This window comes from Cherax quadricarinatus, chromosome 39, assembly GCF_038502225.1.
Source record: "Cherax quadricarinatus isolate ZL_2023a chromosome 39, ASM3850222v1, whole genome shotgun sequence".
Classification (NCBI taxonomy): Eukaryota; Metazoa; Arthropoda; class Malacostraca; order Decapoda; family Parastacidae; genus Cherax; species Cherax quadricarinatus.
Genome location: NC_091330.1, coordinates 27,738,114 through 27,759,152, shown reverse-complemented (window position 1 = coordinate 27,759,152; position 21,039 = coordinate 27,738,114). Strand labels below are relative to the sequence as shown.

Here is a 21,039-nt window from a genome sequence, read left to right as displayed (position 1 = left end):
AGAAAAAGAGAGAGGTTAAGAGAGTGGTGAAGCAATGTAAAAAGAGAGCAAATGAGAGAGTGGGTGAGATGTTATCAACAAATTTTGTTGAAAATAAGAAAAAGTTTTGGAGTGAGATTAACAAGTTAAGAAAGCCTAGAGAACAAATGGATTTGTCAGTTAAAAATAGGAGAGGAGAGTTATTAAATGGAGAGTTAGAGGTATTGGGAAGATGGAAGGAATATTTTGAGGAATTGTTAAATGTTGATGAAGATAGGGAAGCTGTGATTTCGTGTATAGGGCAAGGAGGAATAACATCTTGTAGGAGTGAGGAAGAGCCAGTTGTGAGTGTGGGGGAAGTTCGTGAGGCAGTAGGTAAAATGAAAGGGGGTAAGGCAGCCGGGATTGATGGGATAAAGATAGAAATGTTAAAAGCAGGTGGGGATATAGTTTTGGAGTGGTTGGTGCAATTATTTAATAAATGTATGGAAGAGGGTAAGGTACCTAGGGATTGGCAGAGAGCATGCATAGTTCCTTTGTATAAAGGCAAAGGGGATAAAAGAGAGTGCAAAAATTATAGGGGGATAAGTCTGTTGAGTGTACCTGGTAAAGTGTATGGTAGAGTTATAATTGAAAGAATTAAGAGTAAGACGGAGAATAGGATAGCAGATGAACAAGGAGGCTTTAGGAAAGGTAGGGGGTGTGTGGACCAGGTGTTTACAGTGAAACATATAAGTGAACAGTATTTAGATAAGGCTAAAGAGGTCTTTGTGGCATTTATGGATTTGGAAAAGGCGTATGACAGGGTGGATAGGGGGGCAATGTGGCAGATGTTGCAAGTGTATGGTGTAGGAGGTAAGTTACTGAAAGCAGTGAAGAGTTTTTACGAGGATAGTGAGGCTCAAGTTAGAGTATGTAGGAAAGAGGGAAATTTTTTCCCAGTAAAAGTAGGCCTTAGACAAGGATGTGTGATGTCACCGTGGTTGTTTAATATATTTATAGATGGGGTTGTAAGAGAAGTAAATGCGAGGGTCTTGGCAAGAGGCGTGGAGTTAAAAGATAAAGAATCACACACAAAGTGGGAATTGACACAGTTACTCTTTGCTGATGATACTGTGCTTATGGGAGATTCTGAAGAGAAGTTGCAAAGATTAGAGGATGAGTTTGGGAATGTGTGTAAAGGTAGAAAGTTGAAAGTGAACATAGGAAAGAGTAAGGTGATGAGGGTGTCAAATGATTTAGATGAAGAAAAATTGGATATCAAATTGGGGAGGAGGAGTATGGAAGAAGTGAATGTTTTCAGATACTTGGGAGTTGACGTGTCGGCGGATGGATTTATGAAGGATGAGGTTAATCATAGAATTGATGAGGGAAAAAAGGTGAGTGGTGCGTTGAGGTATATGTGGAGTCAAAAAACGTTATCTATGGAGGCAAAGAAGGGAATGTATGAAAGTATAGTAGTACCAACACTCTTATATGGGTGTGAAGCTTGGGTGATGAATGTTGCAGCGAGGAGAAGGCTGGAGGCAGTGGAGATGTCATGTCTGAGGGCAATGTGTGGTGTGAATATTATGCAGAAAATTCGGAGTGTGGAAATTAGGAGAAGGTGTGGAGTTAATAAAAGTATTAGTCAGAGGGCAGAAGAGGGGTTGTTGAGGTGGTTTGGTCATTTAGAGAGAATGGATCAAAGTAGAATGACATGGAAAGCATATAAATCTATAGGGGAAGGAAGGCGGGGTAGGGGTCGTCCTCGAAAGGGTTGGAGAGAGGGGGTAAAGGAGGTTTTGTGGGCAAGGGGCTTGGACTTCCAGCAGGCATGCGTGAGCGTGTTTGATAGGAGTGAATGGAGACAAATGGTTTTTAATACTTGACGTGCTGTTGGAGTGTGAGCAAAGTAACATTTATGAAGGGATTCAGGGAAACCGGCAGGCCGGACTTGAGTCCTGGAGATGGGAAGTACAGTGCCTGCACTCTGAAGGAGGGGTGTTAATGTTGCAGTTTGGAAACTGTAGTGTAAAGCATGCCCTTCTGGCAAGACAGTGATGGAGTGAATGATGATGATGAAAGTATTTTCTTTTTCGGGCCACCCTGCCTTGGTGGGAATCGGCCGGTGTGATAATATATAATATATATATATATATATATATAATAAATATATATATATATATATATATATATATATATATATTTTATTATCACACTGGCCAATTCCCACCAAGGCAGGGTGGCCCGAAAAAGAAAAACTTTCACCATCATTTACTCCATCACTGTCTTGCCAGAAGGGTGCTTTACACTACAGTTTTTAAACTGCAACATTAACACCCCTCCTTCAGAGTGCAGGCACTGTACTTCCCATCTCCAGGACTCAAGTCCGGCCTGCCGGTTTCCCTGAACCCCTTCATAAATGTTACTTTGCTCACACTCCAACAGCATGTCAAGTATTAAAAACCATTTGTCTCCATTCACTCCTATCAAACACGCTCACACATGCCTGCTGGAAGTCCAAGCCCCTCGCACACAAAACCTCCTTTACCCCCTCCCTCCAACCTTTCCTAGGCCAACCCCTACCCTGCCTTCCTTCCAGTACAGACTGATACACTCTTGAAGTCACTCTGTTTCGCTCCATTCTCTCTACATGTCCGAACCACCTCAACAACCCTTCCTCAGCCCTCTGGACAACAGTTTTGGTAATCCCGCACCTCCTCCTAACTTCCAAACTACGAATTCTCTGCATTATATTCACACCACACATTGCCCTCAGACATGACATCTCCACTGCCTCCAGCCTTCTCCTCGCTGCAACATTCATCACCCATGCTTCACACCCATATAAGAGCGTTGGTAAAACTATACTCTCATACATTCCCCTCTTTGCCTCCAAGGACAAAGTTCTTTGTCTCCACAGACTCCTAAGTGCACCACTTACCCTTTTCCCCTCATTAATTCTATGATTCACCTCATCTTTCATAGACCCATCTGCTGACACGTCCACTCCCAAATATCTGAATACATTCACCTCTTCCATACTCTCTCCCTCTAATCTGATATCCAATCTTTCATCACCTAATCTTTTTCTTATCCTCATTACCTTACTTTTTCCTGTATTCACTTTTAATTTTCTTCTTTTGCACACCCTACCAAATTCATCCACAAATTCTCACTACAGGCAGCACACTCCACCAATATTCAAAACACTCAACCTACTCACCATACAAAGCATCCATACTTATTATTGCACCTATTACATACATAGAACACTTAACTCTGATATTAACCCTCCCCTCAAACATCTCCTTGCCAACCTCAACAGAACACATGACCATAACACAAGGCACAGATCACTCTTTGATGTTCCTCGTGTCCATCTCACGCTATGCAAAAACTCAATGCACATAAAAGGCCCTAAAATCTGGAATTCATTACCTGTAAATATAAAAGAAACACTACCTGTTTATAAATTCAAGTCTCTTCTCAAAGATCACTTACTCACCCAAAACCAAATAAATACTGAATAACTGAACCTTATAAATTGTATATCTTAAATGTTTCTCACAATTATATCACATAAATGTTAAACCTAAAACCCAATCTAACAGAATACTCCATTCGACTGAATGTACAGCAATGCATGCAACCATATGACCTGTCTTTGTAATACTCATCTGTGCTTTATAGTTATCTGTTTACAATAATGTCTTATCACTGATTTCATCATTGCTTAGTTAATCTTAAGTAAATTTTAAGCCAGCCCATAATGCTATGCATATAAGTGGCTTTGGCATGCTGCTCTTACCTGTATTTTTTTTTGTACCTCTGTATGTATGCTCAAATTACTAAATAAATAAATAAATAAATCTCTGCAGCTTCTCTTCAGAGCACAGTGTCATCAGCAAAGAGTAACTGTGACAACTCCCACTTTATGTGTGATTCTTTATCTTTTAACTCCACGCCTCTTGCCAAGACCCTCGCATTTACTTCTCTTACAACCCCATCCATAAATATATTAAACAACCACGATGACATCACACATCCTTGTCTAAGGCCTACTTTTACTGGGAAATAATTTCCCTCTTTCCTACATACTCTAACTTGAGCCTCACTATCCTCGTAAAAACTCTTCACTGCTTTCAGTAACCTACCTCCCACACCATACACCTGCAACATCTGCCACATTGCCCCCCTATCCACCCTGTCATATGCCTTTTCCAAATCCATAAATGCCACAAAGACCTCTTTAGCCTTATCTAAATACTGTTCACTTATATGTTTCACTGTAAACACCTGGTCCACACACTCCCTACCTTTCCTAAAACCTCCTTGTTCATCTGCTATCCTATTCTCCGTCTTACTCTTAATTCTTTCAATAATAACTCTACCATACACTTTACCAGGTATACTAAACAGGCTTATCCCCCTATAATTTTTGCACTCTCTTTTGTCCCCTTTGCCTTTATACAAAGGAACTATGCATGCTCTCTGCCAATCCCTAGGTACCTTACCCTCTTCCATACATTTATTAAATAATTGCACCAACCACTCCAAAACTATATCCCCACCTGCTTTTAACATTTCTATCTTTATCCCATCAATCCCGGCTGCCTTACCCCCTTTCATTTTACCTACTGCCTCACGAACTTTCCCCACACTCACAACTGGCTCTTCCTCACACCTACAAGATGTTATTCCTCCTTGCCCTACACACGAAATCACAGCTACCCTATCTTCATCAACATTTAACAATTCCTCAAAATATTCCCTCCATCTTCCCAATACCTCTAACTCTCCATTTAATAACTCTCCTCTCCTATTTTTAACTGACAGATCCATTTGTTCTCTAGGCTTCCTTAACTTGTTAATCTCACTCCAAAACTTTTTCTTATTTTCAACAAAATTTGTTGATAACATCTCACCCACTCTCTCATTTGCTCTCTTTTTACATTTGTAGATGAATGGTTCAGAGAACCGACATGTTGATAAATTAGACACATGTGCAACTCTTGGGTATCTTTATTGAGGAAACGTTTCGCCACACAGTGGCTTCATCAGTCCATACAAAGGAGAATCTTGAAGAACAGGAGGAGAATGAGGTAATCAGTCCCTCAACCTTGAGTCGATGTGGTCAGTCCATCAATCTTGAATAGAATACGGCATACGTGCTGAGAAGGAGCTTATAAACCGTTGGCAGGAGAGGTGCAGCAGTCATAGGTCGTGTAACATTTGTTCAATGTTGAAGTAGGTCGTGCCCAAGAATTAGGCAAGCGAAGAATTCCCAAGTATTAAGATCCCAAGAAGTTGCAGGAGAGGTGCAGCAGTCTATGACTGCTGCACCTCTCCTGCCAACGATTTATAAGCTCCTTCTCAGCACGTATGCCGTATTCTATTCAAGATTGATGGACTGACCACATCGACTCCAGGTTGAGGGACTGATTACCTCATTCTCCTCCTGTTCTTCAAGATTCTCCTTTGTATGGACTGATGAAGCCACTGTGTGGCGAAACGTTTCCTCAATAAAGATACCCAAGAGTTGCACATGTGTCTAATTTATCAACATGTCGGTTCTCTGAACCATTCATCTACAAACCTGTCAGACACTGCAACTTCTTGGGATCTTAATACTTGGGAATTCTTCGCTTGCCTAATTCTTGGGCACGACCTACTTCAACATTGAACAAATGTTACACGACCTATGACTGCTGCACCTCTCCTGCCAACGGTTTATAAGCTCCTTCTCAGCACGTATGCCGTATTCTATTCAAGATTGATGGACTGACCACATCAACTCCAGGTTGAGGGACTGATTACCTCATTCTCCTGTTCTTCAAGATTCTCCTTTGTATGGACTGATGAAGCCACTGTGTGGCGAAACGTTTCCTCAATAAAGATACCCAAGAGTTGCACATGTGCCTCTTTTTACATTGCTTCACCACTCTCTTAACCTCTCTCTTTTTCTCCATATACTCTTCCCTCCTTGCATCACTTCTACTTTGTAAAAACTTCTCATATGCTAACTTTTTCTCCCTTACTACTCTCTTTACATCATCATTCCACCAATCGCTCCTCTTCCCTCCTACACCCACTTTCCTGTAACCACAAACTTCTGCTGAACATTCTAACACTACATTTTTAAACCTACCCCATACCTCTTCGACCCCATTGCCTATGCTCTCATTAGCCCATCTATCCTCCAATAGCTGTTTATATCTTACCCTAACTGCCTCCTCTTTTAGTTTATAAACCTTCACCTCTCTCTTCCCTGATGCTTCTATTCTCCTTGTATCCCATCTACCTTTTTCTCTCAGTGTAGCTACAACTAGAAAGTGATCTGATATATCTGTGGCCCCTCTATAAACATGTACATCCTGAAGTCTACTCAACAGTCTTTTATCTACCAATACATAATCCAACAAACTACTATCATTTTGCCCTACATCATATCTTGTATACTTATTTATCCTCTTTTTCTTAAAATATGTATTACCTATAACTAAACCCCTTTCTATACAAAGTTCAATCAAAGGGCTCCCATTATCATTTACACCTAGTAGGTTGGTAGACAGCAACATCCCAGGGAGGTACTACCGTCCTGCCAAGTGAGTGTAAAACAGAAGCCTGTAATTGTTTTACACGATGGTAGGATTGCTGGTGTCTTTTTTTTTCTGTCTCATGAACATGCAAAGTTTCAGGTACGTCTTGCTACTTCTACTTACACTTAGGTCACACTACACATACATGTACAAGCATATAGTATATACACACCCCTCTGGGTTTTCTTCTGTTTTCTTACTAGTTCTTGTTCTTGTTTATTTCCTCTTACCTCCATGGGGAAGTGGAACAGAATTCTTCCTCTGTAAGCCATGCATGTTGAAAGAGGCGACTAAAATGCCAGGAGAACGGGGCTAGTAACCACTTCTCCTGTATATATTACTAAATGTAAAAGGAGAAACTTTCATTTTTTCCTCTTGGACCACCCCACCTCGGTGGGATACGGCTGGTACATTGAAAGAAAGAAAAAAATATATATTATATATATTTATATATATATATATATCTATATATATATTTATATATATAAATTTATATATATATAAATATATATATGTATATATATATATATATGTATATGTATATGTATATATATATATATATATATATATATATATATATATATATATGTATATGTATATGTATATATATATATATATGTATATATATATATATATATGTATATATATGTATATATATGTATATGTATATGTATATGTATATATATTTATTTTTTTTTTTTTTTTTTATTATCACACCGGCCGACTCCCACCAAGGCAGGGTGGCCCGAAAAAGAAAAACTTTCACCATCATTCACTCCATCACTGTCTTACCAGAAGGGTGCTTTACACTACAGTTTTTAAACTGCAACATTAACACCCCTCCTTCAGAGTGCAGGCACTGTACTTCCCATCTCCAGGACTCAAGTCCGGCCTGCCGGTTTCCCTGAATCCCTTCATAAATGTTACTTTGCTCACACTCCAACAGCACGTCAAGTATTAAAAACCATTTGTCTCCATTCACTCCTATCAAACACGCTCACGCATGCCTGCTGGAAGTCCAAGCCCCTCGCACACAAAACCTCCTTTACCCCCTCCCTCCAACCCTTCCTAGGCCGACCCCTACCCCGCCTTCCTTCCACTACAGACTGATACACTCTTGAAGTCATTCTGTTTCGCTCCATTCTCTCTACATGTCCGAACCACCTCAACAACCCTTCCTCAGCCCTCTGGACAACAGTTTTGGTAATCCCGCACCTCCTCCTAACTTCCAAACTACGAATTCTCTGCATTATATTCACACCACACATTGCCCTCAGACATGACATCTCCACTGCCTCCAGCCTTCTCCTCGCTGCAACATTCATCACCCACGCTTCACACCCATATAAGAGCGTTGGTAAAACTATACTCTCATACATTCCCCTCTTTGCCTCCAAGGACAAAGTTCTTTGTCTCCACAGACTCCTAAGTGCACCACTCACTCTTTTTCCCTCATCAATTCTATGATTCACCTCATCTTTCATAGACCCATCCGCTGACACGTCCACTCCCAAATATCTGAATACGTTCACCTCCTCCATACTCTCTCCCTCCAATCTGATATTCAATCTTTCATCACCTAATCTTTTTGTTATCCTCATAACCTTACTCTTTCCTGTATTCACCTTTAATTTTCTTCTTTTGCACACCCTACCAAATTCATCCACCAATCTCTGCAACTTCTCTTCAGAATCTCCCAAGAGCACAGTGTCATCAGCAAAGAGCAGCTGTGACAACTCCCATTTTGTGTGTGATTCTTTATCTTTTAACTCCACGCCTCTTGCCAAGACCCTCGCATTTACTTCTCTTACAACCCCATCTATAAATATATTAAACAACCACGGTGACATCACACATCCTTGTCTAAGGCCTACCTTTACTGGGAAAAAATTTCCCTCTTTCCTACATACTCTAACTTGAGCCTCACTATCCTCGTAAAAACTCTTCACTGCTTTCAGTAACCTACCTCCTACACCATACACTTGCAACATCTGCCACATTGCCCCCCTATCCACCCTGTCATACGCCTTTTCCAAATCCATAAATGCCACAAAGACCTCTTTAGCCTTATCTAAATACTGTTCACTTATATGTTTCACTGTAAACACCTGGTCCACACACCCCCTACCTTTCCTAAAGCCTCCTTGTTCATCTGCTATCCTATTCTCCGTCTTACTCTTAATTCTTTCAATTATAACTCTACCATACACCTTACCAGGTACACTCAACAGACTTATCCCCCTATAATTTTTGCACTCTCTTTTATCCCCTTTGCCTTTATACAAAGGAACTATGCATGCTCTCTGCCAATCCCTAGGTACCTTACCCTCTTCCATACATTTATTAAATAATTGCACCAACCACTCCAAAACTATATCCCCACCTGCTTTTAACATTTCTATCTTTATCCCATCAATCCCGGCTGCCTTACCCCCTTTCATTTTACCTACTGCCTCACGAACTTCCCCCACACTCACAACTGGCTCTTCCTCACTCCTACAAGATGTTATTCCTCCTTGCCCTATACACGAAATCACAGCTTCCCTATCTTCATCAACATTTAACAATTCCTCAAAATATTCCCTCCATCTTCCCAATACCTCTAACTCTCCATTTAATAACTCTCCTCTCCTATTTTTAACTGACAAATCTATTTGTTCTCTAGGCTTTCTTAACTTGTTAATCTCACTCCAAAACTTTTTCTTATTTTCAACAAAATTTGTTGATAACATCTCACCCACTCTCTCATTTGCTCTCTTTTTACATTGCTTCACCACTCTCTTAACTTCTCTCTTTTTCTCCATATACTCTTCCCTCCTTGCATCACTTCTACTTTGTAAAAACTTCTCATATGCTAACTTTTTCTCCCTTACTACTCTCTTTACATCATCATTCCACCAATCGCTCCTCTTCCCTCCTGCACCCACTTTCCTGTAACCACAAACTTCTGCTGAACACTCTAACACTACATTTTTAAACCTAGCCCATACCTCTTCGACCCCATTGCCTATGCTCTCATTAGCCCATCTATCCTCCAATAGCTGTTTATATCTTACCCTAACTGCCTCCTCTTTTAGTTTATAAACCTTCACCTCTCTCTTCCCTGATGCTTCTATTCTCCTTGTATCCCATCTACCTTTTACTCTCAGTGTAGCTACAACTAGAAAGTGATCTGATATATCTGTGGCCCCTCTATAAACATGTACATCCTGAAGTCTACTCAACAGTCTTTTATCTACCAATACATAATCCAACAAACTACTGTCATTTCGCCCTACATCATATCGTGTATACTTATTTATCCTCTTTTTCTTAAAATATGTATTACCTATAACTAAACCCCTTTCTATACAAAGTTCAATCAAAGGGCTCCCATTATCATTTACACCTGGCACCCCAAACTTACCTACCATACCCTCTCTAAAGGTTTCTCCTACTTTAGCATTCAGGTCCCCTACCACAATTACTCTCTCATTTGGTTCAAAGGCTCCTATACATTCACTTAACATCTCCCAAAATCTCTCTCTCTCCTCTGCATTTCTCTCTTCTCCAGGTGCATACACGCTTATTATGACCCACTTCTCGCATCCAACCTTTACTTTAATCCACATAATTCTTGAATTTACACATTCATATTCTCTTTTCTCCTTCCATAACTGATCATTTAACATTACTGCTACCCCTTCCTTTGCTCTAACTCTCTCAGATACTCCAGATTTAATCCCATTTATTTCCCCCCACTGAAACTCTCCTACCCCCTTCAGCTTTGTTTCGCTTAGGGCCAGGACATCCAACTTCTTTTCATTCATAACATCAGCAATCATCTGTTTCTTGTCATCCGCACTACATCCACGCACATTTAAGCAACCCAGTTTTATAAAGTTTTTCTTCTTCTCTTTTTTAGTAAATGTATACAGGAGAAGGGGTTACTAGCCCATTGCTCCCGGCATTTTAGTCGCCTCATACGACACGCATGGCTTACGGAGGAAAGATTCTTTTCCACTTCCCCATGGACAATAGAAGAAATAAAAAAGAACAAGAGCTATTTAGAAAAAGGAGAAAAACCTAGATGTATGTATATATATATATGCATGTGCGTGTCTGTGAAGTGTGACCAAAGTGTAAGTAGGAGTAGCAAGATATCCCTGTTATCTTAGCGTGTTTATGAGACAGAAAAAGAAAACCAGCAATCCTACCATCATGTAAAACAGTTACAGGTTTCTGTTTCACAGTCATCTGGCAGGACGGTAGTACTTCCCTGGGTGGTTGCTGTCTACCAACCTACTATATACATATATATATATATATATATATATATATATATATATATATATATATATATATATATATATATATATATTATATATATATAATTTTTTTTTCTTTTTAACAAGTTGGCCGTCTCCCACCGAGGCAGGGTGACCCAAAAAGAAAGAAATAATTACTCTTTTTGCAGAGGTGCTCAGAACACAACAGTTTAGAAGCATATGCATATAAAGATACACAACATATCCCTCCAAACTGCCAATATCCCGAACCTCTTCTTTAGAGTGCAGGCATTGTACTTCCCATTTCCAGGACTCAAGTCCGGCTATATAAAAATAACGTGTGTGTGTGTGTGGAGAGACAAAGAACTTTGTCCATTGAAGCAAAGAGGGGAATGTATGAGAGTATAGTTGTACCAACACTCTTATATGGGTGTGAAGCATGGGTGATGAATGTTGCAATTAGGAGAAGGCTGGAGGCAGTGGAGATGTCATGTCTGAGGGCAATGTATGGTGTGAATATAATGCAGAGAATTTGTAGTTTGGAAATTAGGAGGTTTGGGATTACCAAACTATTGTCTAGAGGGCTGAGGAGGGGTTGTTGAGGTGGTTCGGACATGTAGAGAGAATGGAACAAAACAGTGTATAAATTTGTAGTGGAGGGAAGGCGGGGTAGGGGTTGGCCTAGAAAGGGTTGGAGGGAGGGGGTAAAGGAGGTTTTGTGTGCGAGGGGCTTGGACTTCCAGCAAGCGTGCGTGAGAGTATTTAATAGGAGTGAATGGAGACAAATGGTTTTTAATACTTGATGTGCTGTTGGAGTGTGAACAGAGTAACATTTATGAAGGGATTCAGGGAAACTGGCAGGCCGGACTTGAGTCCTGCAGATGGGAAGTACAGTGTTTACACTCTGAAGGAGGGGTGTTAATGTTGCAGCTTTATAAATGTAGTGTAAAGCACCCCTCTGGCAAGACAGTGATGGAGTGAATGATTATGAAAGTTTTTCTTTTTCAGGCCACCCTGCCTTGGTGGGAATCAGCTGATGTGTTAATAAAAAATAAAAATAAAATTTTCAGGTGAAAGTCATTTAACATGAGTATCATGTAGATGTAGTAGAAAGATCACTGTATTAATAATGTTTCAAGTTTTTTGAGGTATTACATGTTATTTGTGATTTAAGAGCTAACTGCTGTGTTATTGATTGGCAGCATAATTGTTCACTTTATAATTGTGTCTGTGGAGCAAAGTTATTTAGCTTTATTATTGCCTAATGAAGATGTAGGTGAATATGAAACCAGGAGTAATATCACCAGTACATCTAATGATTTGCATCATCAATCACCACCACCTATGACAGCTGATGAAACAGTAGATGTAATGAGGTCAAGAGCTAGCCTTAATATAGACAGCTATCTAGAATACAGGCAGAGTTTTTATGTTATTAGTTATCATAGAGGAGCAATGTGGCAGATGTTGGAAGTATATGGAATAGGTGGTAAGTTACTAAATGCTGTAAAGAGTTTTTATGAGGATAGTGAGGCTCAGGTTAGGGTGTGTAGAAGAGAGGGAGAATACTTCCCGGTAAAAGTAGGTCTTAGACAGGGATGTGTAATGTCACCATGGTTGTTTAATATATTTATAGATGGGGTTGTAAAAGAAGTAAATGCTAGGGTGTTCGGGAGAGGGGTGGGATTAAATTATGGGGAATCAAATTCAAAATGGGAATTGACACAGTTACTTTTTGCTGATGATACTGTGCTTATGGGAGATTCTAAAGAAAAATTGCAAAGGTTAGTGGATGAGTTTTGGAATGTGTGTAAAGGTAGAAAGTTGAAAGTGAACATAGGAAAGAGTAAGGTGATGAGGGTATCAAATGATTTAGATAAAGAAAAATTGGATATCAAATTGGGGAGGAGGAGTATGGAAGAAGTGAATGTTTTCAGATACTTGGGAGTTGACGTGTCGGCGGATGGATTTATGAAGGATGACGTTAATCATAGAATTGATGAGGGAAAAAAGGTGAGTGGTGCGTTGAGGTATATGTGGAGTCAAAAAACGTTATCTATGGAGGCAAAGAAGGGAATGTATGAAAGTATAGTAGTACCAACACTCTTATATGGATGTGAAGCTTGGGTGGTAAATGCAGCAGCGAGGAGACGGTTGGAGGCAGTGGAGATGTCCTGTCTAAGGGCAGTGTGTGGTGTAAATATTTTGCAGAAAATTCGGAGTGTGGAAATTAGGAGAAGGTGTGGAGTTAATAAAAGCATTAGTCAGAGGGCAGAAGAGGGGTTGTTGAGGTGGTTTGGTCATTTAGAGAGAATGGATCAAAGTAGAATGACATGGAAAGCATATAAATCTATAGGGGAAGGAAGGAGGGGTAGGGGTCGTCCTCGAAAGGGTTGGAGAGACGGGGTAAAGGAGGTTCTGTGGGCGAGGGGCTTGGACTTCCAGCAAGCGTGCATGAGCGTATTAGATAGGAGTGAATGGAGACGAATGATACTTGGGACCTGACGATCTGTTGGAGTGTGAGCAGGGTAATATTTAGTGAAGGGATTCAGGGAAACCGGTTATTTTCATATAGTCGGACTTGAGTCCTGGAAATGGGAAGTACAATGCCTGCACTTTAAAGGAGGGGTTTGGGATATTGGCAGTTTGGAGGGATATGTTGTGTATCTTTATATGTATATGCTTCTTAACTGTTATATTCTGAGCACCTCTGCAAAAACAGTGATAATGTGTGAGTGTGGTGAACGTGTTGAATGATAATGAAAGTATTTTCTTTTGGGGGATTTTCTTTCTTTTTTGGGTCACCCTGCCTCGGTGGGAGACGGCCGACTTGTTGAAAAAAAAAAAAAAGAACTAACAGCATGCACACTGTTGTGCTAGGAAATGAAACTGGCCAGGAATAACTACAGAAGAACAAATAAAACATTTAAAGAGGGCATGAAGTTTCTACATTGACTGTGCTAGGCTATGAGGTGAAATCACAGCTGAGTGGTAGCTCCAATTGGCAGGTCAAACGTAGAGTATCAAAAATTAATTTATAACAAATTACAGTTAACCCTTTCACTGTTGGTGCTGTAGTACTACAGCTTCTACAGCTTACAAGCCAGTGTTGGTGCCATAGTACTATGCCAAAATTCTAGCAGCTCCAAATCTAGCGGGAGAAAGCTGGTAGACCTACATATGAGAGAATGGGTCTGAGTGGTCATTGTGCGCAGTATAAAAAAAATCCTGCAGCACACAGTGCATAATGAGGAAAAAAAACTCCGACCATGTTTTTGGTTTAAAACACTGAATTTGCGGTGTATTTTCGTATAGTATTTATAGTCGTATTCTCGTTTTCTTGGTCTCATTTGATAGAATGGAAGATATATTACAGAAAAAGAGATGATTTTGAATGGTTTTCGGACTAAAAGTACCTTGAAATTGAGCACAAATTAGTGGAAATGTTCAACTTTTGCCGATGTTCAAGAGTAAACAAATCATGCCACGCATCCAATACACATCAACTGGTTCATCTAATATTCTTTCACAAGTGCGCTGATATTATTTATACCATTTTTACAATAATGCAGCAGTCTGCATAACAGTAAATCTTCTATTTTTTGTGTGAATAAAAATTCAAAATGGAAGGCAAGCATAATATAAGAGGGGCCTGGAGACATGACTAACAAACAGAGAAGATATTATTTTAGTGCTAGGAATGTCTTCATTGTTCATCCTGGCCCCTGTTTTGAAATTGGCCTTACTTGAACTGTGTATGAAATTGGCCAAATTACCAATTTCTGATCACTTTATTGATTAGTTGAAATTAGTAAATGAGCAATTTCTTGTACTCAATCGATAGAACAAATGGAGTTCTAGTGAAATAGCTATGAGTTTGGTCAACTGGAACAATGGAATTGGCTGAAAATAGGGCTCAAAGTGGGCAAAATCGCCAATGCGTAAATATCACTGAGATTGCTAACTTTGCAAGAGGATAATGCCGTAAGTTTTTCATCAAATTTCGTACTTTTAGTGTCACTACCGTTGGGAATAAATTCTATCATTTCATATGAAAAAATTTTTTTTTTTTTTTTTTTGTGTTAAATTTTTCAACACAGAGAGTAAGTTCAGGATCAGGGGTATCAACAGTTAAAGGGTTAAGATCAAATAAATAATCACTGGCCATGACATTGATGGCATAAAACAGGTATAAAACATTCCTAACCCATCACATACCTAAGAAGATCACAGCGAGAAATTCCTGGGACGTGACCTCGAACAGCAGCATGTTGCTCATTGCACCCCAGGGTACCTCCCTAAAGATATCACCTTCTCTTTCACCACAAGTGTTCGCTGTACTGAAACACGGCAACAGTATTTTACATAAATAATCATTAAATTTATTGCCCCAATATTACCTTGTATCCATTAAATTACAGCTTTTACAGTGAGTCAGGAAAGTACTACTCATTGTCATTGCCTTGTGCATGACAAAAATGGCAAAATAGTTTTACTCAAAAATTCTTGCAAAATTCTTATAGAATTACAATGAATTCCACTGATTTACAGGTTAGTCATGGTAGGTGTTTAATGACAATTTCAGCTGTCAATTTCAGATTTAATCAGGTCTAATACTGAACTGCTATTTTCCCATGTACTGCAGTAACTCTGTAGCATTTAGTTAAACGCTTCCTGCAGTTATACAAATAAATACAATTACCAGTGCTAGTTATATAAATCTAAAGAATTGGACCTGTCCTTTCATTCCCTGGATCAAAGCTGAATGCTCCCCATTTCTCCAAGCACTGTATGACCCCTCTAGTTTTAGCACCCCCCCCCCTTAATATAATAATAATAATAATAATAATAATCTTTCTCTCAACACACCGGCTGTATCCCACCGAGGCGGGTTGGCCCAAAAGGAAAAGCAAAAGTTTCTCCTTTTACATTTAGTAATATATACAGGAGAAGGGGTTACTAGCCCCTTGCTCCAGGCATTTTAGTTGCCTCTTACAACGCGCATGGCTAACGGAGGAAGAATTCTATTCCACTTCCCCATGGAGATAAGAGGAAATAAACAAGAACAAGAACTAGAAAGAAAATAGAAGAAAGCCCAGAGGGGTGTGTATATATATATGCTTTTACATGTATGTGTAGTGTGACCTAAGTGTAAGTAGAAGTAGCAAGACTTACCTGAAATCTTGCATGTTTATGAGACAGACAAAAGACACCAGCAATCCTACCATCATGTAAAACAATTACAGGCTTTTGTTTTACACTCACTTGGCAATACGGTAGTACCTCCGTGGGTGGTTGCTGTCTACCATCCTACTACCTGCAATAATAATAATAGGTTATATAAATATCAGTGGTACAAAGGATATTTAAACTAATACTTGGCAAGCAGACTGGTGATTTTGCAAAACAAACCAACTTCAACTTACCTCATAACAGTCATTCAGTGCCAAAATTTTATAAAATTTGGTACCTTATGCTAAGTTTTCTTCCTTTTTAGGGTTCATCAATACTACAGTGGGAGAGCACTGCATCTGATTATGGAATGCAGATGCTCTTTGCTCATCTACAAGAAGCCAGAGCAATCACACAGAATTTAACTCTATATCGTCGCAATGCTGAGCACATCTTGCCTGACTCCAACACACTTGATGACCTAACACTGGATATGTTTCGTACCGAGTTTCACCTCAAGTTCCTATGGGGAAGTAAGGGTGCTGTTGCTGACAGTGAAGAACGACATGCCAAGTTCCAGCAAGTTCTTAGCACACTTTCAGAAAGATGTGAACCCTCCCTTGTTGCTTCATGAACTTCTGTTGCTCAATGTATATTGTAATCTTGACAGGAGAAAACTTCAGTTCAGTGTAAGACACAAGTTTTAAAGGAAAGATACATAACAGTATAAACACAGTTGGCAATAGCCATTTATTAATAAGTTCAAATTAATTATTCTTGACAAAGAAGTTTTTTTAAATTACAGTAAACCACTGAATAACATGTAGTCAAACAGTATGTTTTTGTCAAAAGACAGTTGAAGTTTTGCAACCTAATTTAGAATAACCTACAATAAGTTTTCATGAAAAAAAATAGCTAAAAGGCAGTGCAGGAAGGCTAGTAACAGATAATTTTATTGCAGCTACACATTCCTGTGCTTTTTAAGTCATTTACTTACCCTAGGTATATTTATACAATTGGTGAAAATATTTTTGATTGATAATACAGTAGTGTGAAAAAGTAATTAAATGAGGAAGAGATGATACTATGGTGCTGCCATGATAATTTCTTTTTGTTTTTAATTCATTGATCCACTGCAGCATATTCTGTATTGTTCCTGCACACACTGGGAGCAGGACTCATACACCTCACTCATAGACCTTAATAAGCACAACAACAACTTCCATTACCATTTTAATACAATACAAATATACTGTCTTTTTTATTGTTATTTCTTTCTCAAATGCTTTCATCTTCAGCATACAGTGGACCCTTGCCTAATAATATTAATCCGTTCCTGAGAGCTCATCGTTAGACGAAATTATCATTAGCCAAATTAATTTTCCCCATAAGAAATAATGGAAATCCAATTAATCTGTTCCAGACAGCCCCAATTTTTTTTTTTTTTTCATGAAATATACATTTCCCTACAAAGAAAACAATGAGACATGCACAATAACTATATAAATAAATGTTAAAATGACACTTACCTTTATTGAAGAGTTTTGATGAGCGATGAGACACTTTTTCTTGAACACACTTGAGATTTTCAGAGTGATACATGAGTAAAGGCTTCACTTTTCAATCCCTACTAGCATTACACCAAAACAAGAAAGTCAGCCTGTCTTTCATAGGCTTGTGTCCTGGGAGTGCCTTTTCCTCCTGAGTAATGTAGGTCCTGTTTGTCATTTTCTTCCAGAACAGGCCTGTTTCATCACAATTGAACACTTGTTGGGGTTGGAATTTTTCAGCTTCGCCATGCCTTATCACAATGTGTATGCCACTACGATTCTTAAATCTCTCAAACCAACCTTTGCTGGCCTTAAATTCACCAATATGAGCACTAGTTGCAGGCATTTTTTCCTGTTCACCTGGTGTTAGTCGACTGGTGTGGGTTGCATCCTGGGGGACAAGATTAAGGACCCGTTAGACAGTCCTTGATGACTCACTGACTTTCTTGGGTTATCCTGGGTGGCTAACCCTCTGGGGTTAATTTTTCTTGGTAATTGTTTCTTGTTAAGCTACACCAACAACAGTCCACATCTTCGAGTAGTGCAGCTGACCGTGGTACGATAGTATTTCGATAGTATTTTTCAACCTTTTTACCACAGGATTGGCACTAGAAGCTGTCTTTGGGCCCATGGTGGCTTATTTAGCAGTTACAAGCAGTATAAACAATGGAATAATACAAAATGTATCTAATGTATGCATGAAACTGGCCACCCTGGTTTGTAAACAATGATGGCAGGGCAGCTGAGGCACTCAGGCTGGACGGACAGGTTCGGGGTGAATCACGTTGGGTGAGTTTTTTATCGTTAACCAGGCCAAAATTTTTATGCTCAAACGCTTCGTTGGGCAGATTTAGCTTTATGCAATGCATTCGTTAGCTGAGGGTCCACTGTATATATGTTTGGTATAAATATGGTATGTTTCTATATATGGCACAGTTTGGTAAGGAAATATGGCTTATGATTACAGGTGATTGTAGTGGCACTGATGCTTCCTGCCACATGCTTGTACAAGGCTACATCAACCTTCTCCACACATTTCAGAACCTTAAGGAAACTTTTTTTGGGTTTTTTTTTCTGGAGGCTTTAAGAATGTTACCCTTAATTTTTGTATGTTCTTCAGTGCTCTTAACATGATTTTCATGAACAGTAGTTCATGAAAATCATGTTATTCAGTGTTCTCTACATGAAGTTGCAGGTTGAGATTTTTTTTATGACAGACAATAAATAATATTTGTATGTGATTGAACAGATGAATGTTTCATCTTAAAATTATATTACATTCTATTTTTGGTTACAAGAGTACCACCGATTATTTAGAAAACCTTGCGGCATTAAATGGAAATTCCAACATTTTGTATTACAATCATGTTTCAATTGCTTTCCTTTAACACAAGGGTCATAAAACTCCAGTTTTGTTTGTCAGATTTGAATAATAGTATTGGGTGATGTTGAATGATGCTCATACTATATTTATCATGGAAGCAGTGAAAATGAACATATAAATCATATTAATAAAACACTGCAACTAGCCAAGGACTCAAACCCATGTTGTTTTGGCCTGCCTCATGGTGAGCGAAAATTTCACGACACTAACCCACAGGACTTAGAGCATCATGGAGTTTTCGCTAACCATGAGGTGGGCCAAAACAACACGGGTTCGAGTCCTCGGCTAGTCGCAGTGTTGTTACCGATTAAATACCAATTGTTCGTGGTTACAATACAATATATACTGCTTGTGGAGGCTAGTAAATCATATTATATTGGTGTATATTTTTTCGGCACAAATTTTGTAATAAACTAATATTAAGAAATTGTGCACATAAAGTTACAGAGTCAGTCATTGTGGTGGTATGAGTTAAATGGACAACTATGTCAATGGAACTAATATTTATTTGTCAAGTTTTGTAATTAAAAGACCAATGGTATTTTTGCAGCTGTTTCAAGAAAATGCATAACAGAAAGGTGCTTCTCAGTTTCACAGTGATGTGAAAACAGAAAACTGGAAAACCATGATTAAACAAAATGGAACTAGTATCAGTATATTATGTTACATGGTTTTTTTCAGGTGGAAAGGTGCTTACTTACCTGGGTAATGTTAAATAGATTTGTGGTTTAATTTTTCTAAAGTGATTTTTGGGGGAACGCTGCAGTTAAATGTGAAGGAATGAAAGACAGTGTTTTTAAGATATTGACCAGGTTGTCATGAAGTGTTAACTACGCAATGTTGTGAAAGTTTTCCTCGAGTGCTAGTTCAGCATTGTTTTGCATGAGGTTTTCTGAATCACATTGGTTTTCTAAATAAAGCTGTCTCTCCTATCCCCTTACAGCAGTGGCACAACCAGGATTTCAATCTGGGGAAGGGCTCTAGCCAGGATTTTTCAGTCTGGGGCAGGGCTCTAGCCAGGATTTTTGGGTCTGGGGAAAGGCTCAATCCAGAATTTCAATCTGGGGAAGACCTAAAAATCATATGATGCTAAAAAATCAAAGAACTTGCTTTTAAGAAAATAGGATTTTTAGTATGCATGTAAAATTTCCTAAACTATCATTTGTTTGTGGTTACTGGTCAATATAATAGTGTGAATTGGCTATTAAATGAAGTATTTGTATCTGGCAGGGCTTCAGAATCATTAGCTCTCCTATTGCTGTGCCACTGCTCTATAGAAAAGTCAATATTCAGAAATACAGGATCTATTTATGAGTAGATCAAGCAGTCAGATTATTTTTTTTAAAAGGGTGGACCAGTAAGCCAGTGGAAGGCATCGGTTGAATGACCAAAAGCTTCAGTGGTGGGCAGTCGTATGACTAAGACCCGCGTCAGGAAACACTTGTCCTGTTTCCTGACGAATCATACCTAACCTATTCGTGAGTAAATGTTAATATTAACAAATTGTGAATTTTACAACAGATTATTGGTGTCAAGGAAAGTACTTCCTGTATTTGTGCAGCTTTTGTCAAACCCTGTAAGCTCATCTGTTCTTTTAGCGTTGATCTTGAATGTACTTCGTGATCATACGCTGATTAGTTCTAGTCACATGACAAAGTGGTATGGTTTACTAACTGTCATACAGAAATGTACATAGTTCTTACTTTGTACTTATTGTAAATAAATGAAGAAATCAATTAGGGATTTTTTTATTCACCCTTGTACGTAATTGCAAAATGATTTTTATAGAATTCCTTAGCTGTCAGTTAGAAGTGTATGAGAACACTGCATATGTCACCAAATAAGTAAACTAGAAATTTTGTAACAACTTTTTTTTGTTTTATTTCATTATTAACTGTAAGGCCCAATGAAAGATATGTTAGATATAACATTATATAGTGTAAATATTTCACCTTGGCAATGCACAGTGGCCTTTTTAAGTGCCCCAAGTACAAGTGGGTCCCCTCTTTATGGCTCTTCACTTGACAATGTTTCACTAATGCAGCAGTTTTCAATTATATCTAGCCCTTGTGGCTTAGCGCTTCTTTTTGATTATAATAATA

At 38.9% G+C, this 21,039-nt stretch overlaps 1 protein-coding gene across 6 annotated transcripts in view; it reads left to right on the top strand.

Annotated features, from left to right (window-relative positions):
* The window catches only part of LOC128694822 (breast cancer anti-estrogen resistance protein 3 homolog), a 680,692-nt gene extending 660,019 nt beyond the window's left edge, over positions 1-20,673 (top strand). For all 6 annotated transcript variants that reach the window (XM_070092543.1, XM_070092541.1, XM_070092545.1 and 3 more), the window contains one exon: positions 16,329-20,673. In XM_070092543.1, the coding sequence (XP_069948644.1) occupies positions 16,329-16,637 (309 nt within the window). In that variant the 3' untranslated portion in view covers positions 16,638-20,673. The remainder of the gene's footprint in view (positions 1-16,328) is intronic.
* The last annotated feature ends 366 nt before the right edge of the window (positions 20,674-21,039 follow it).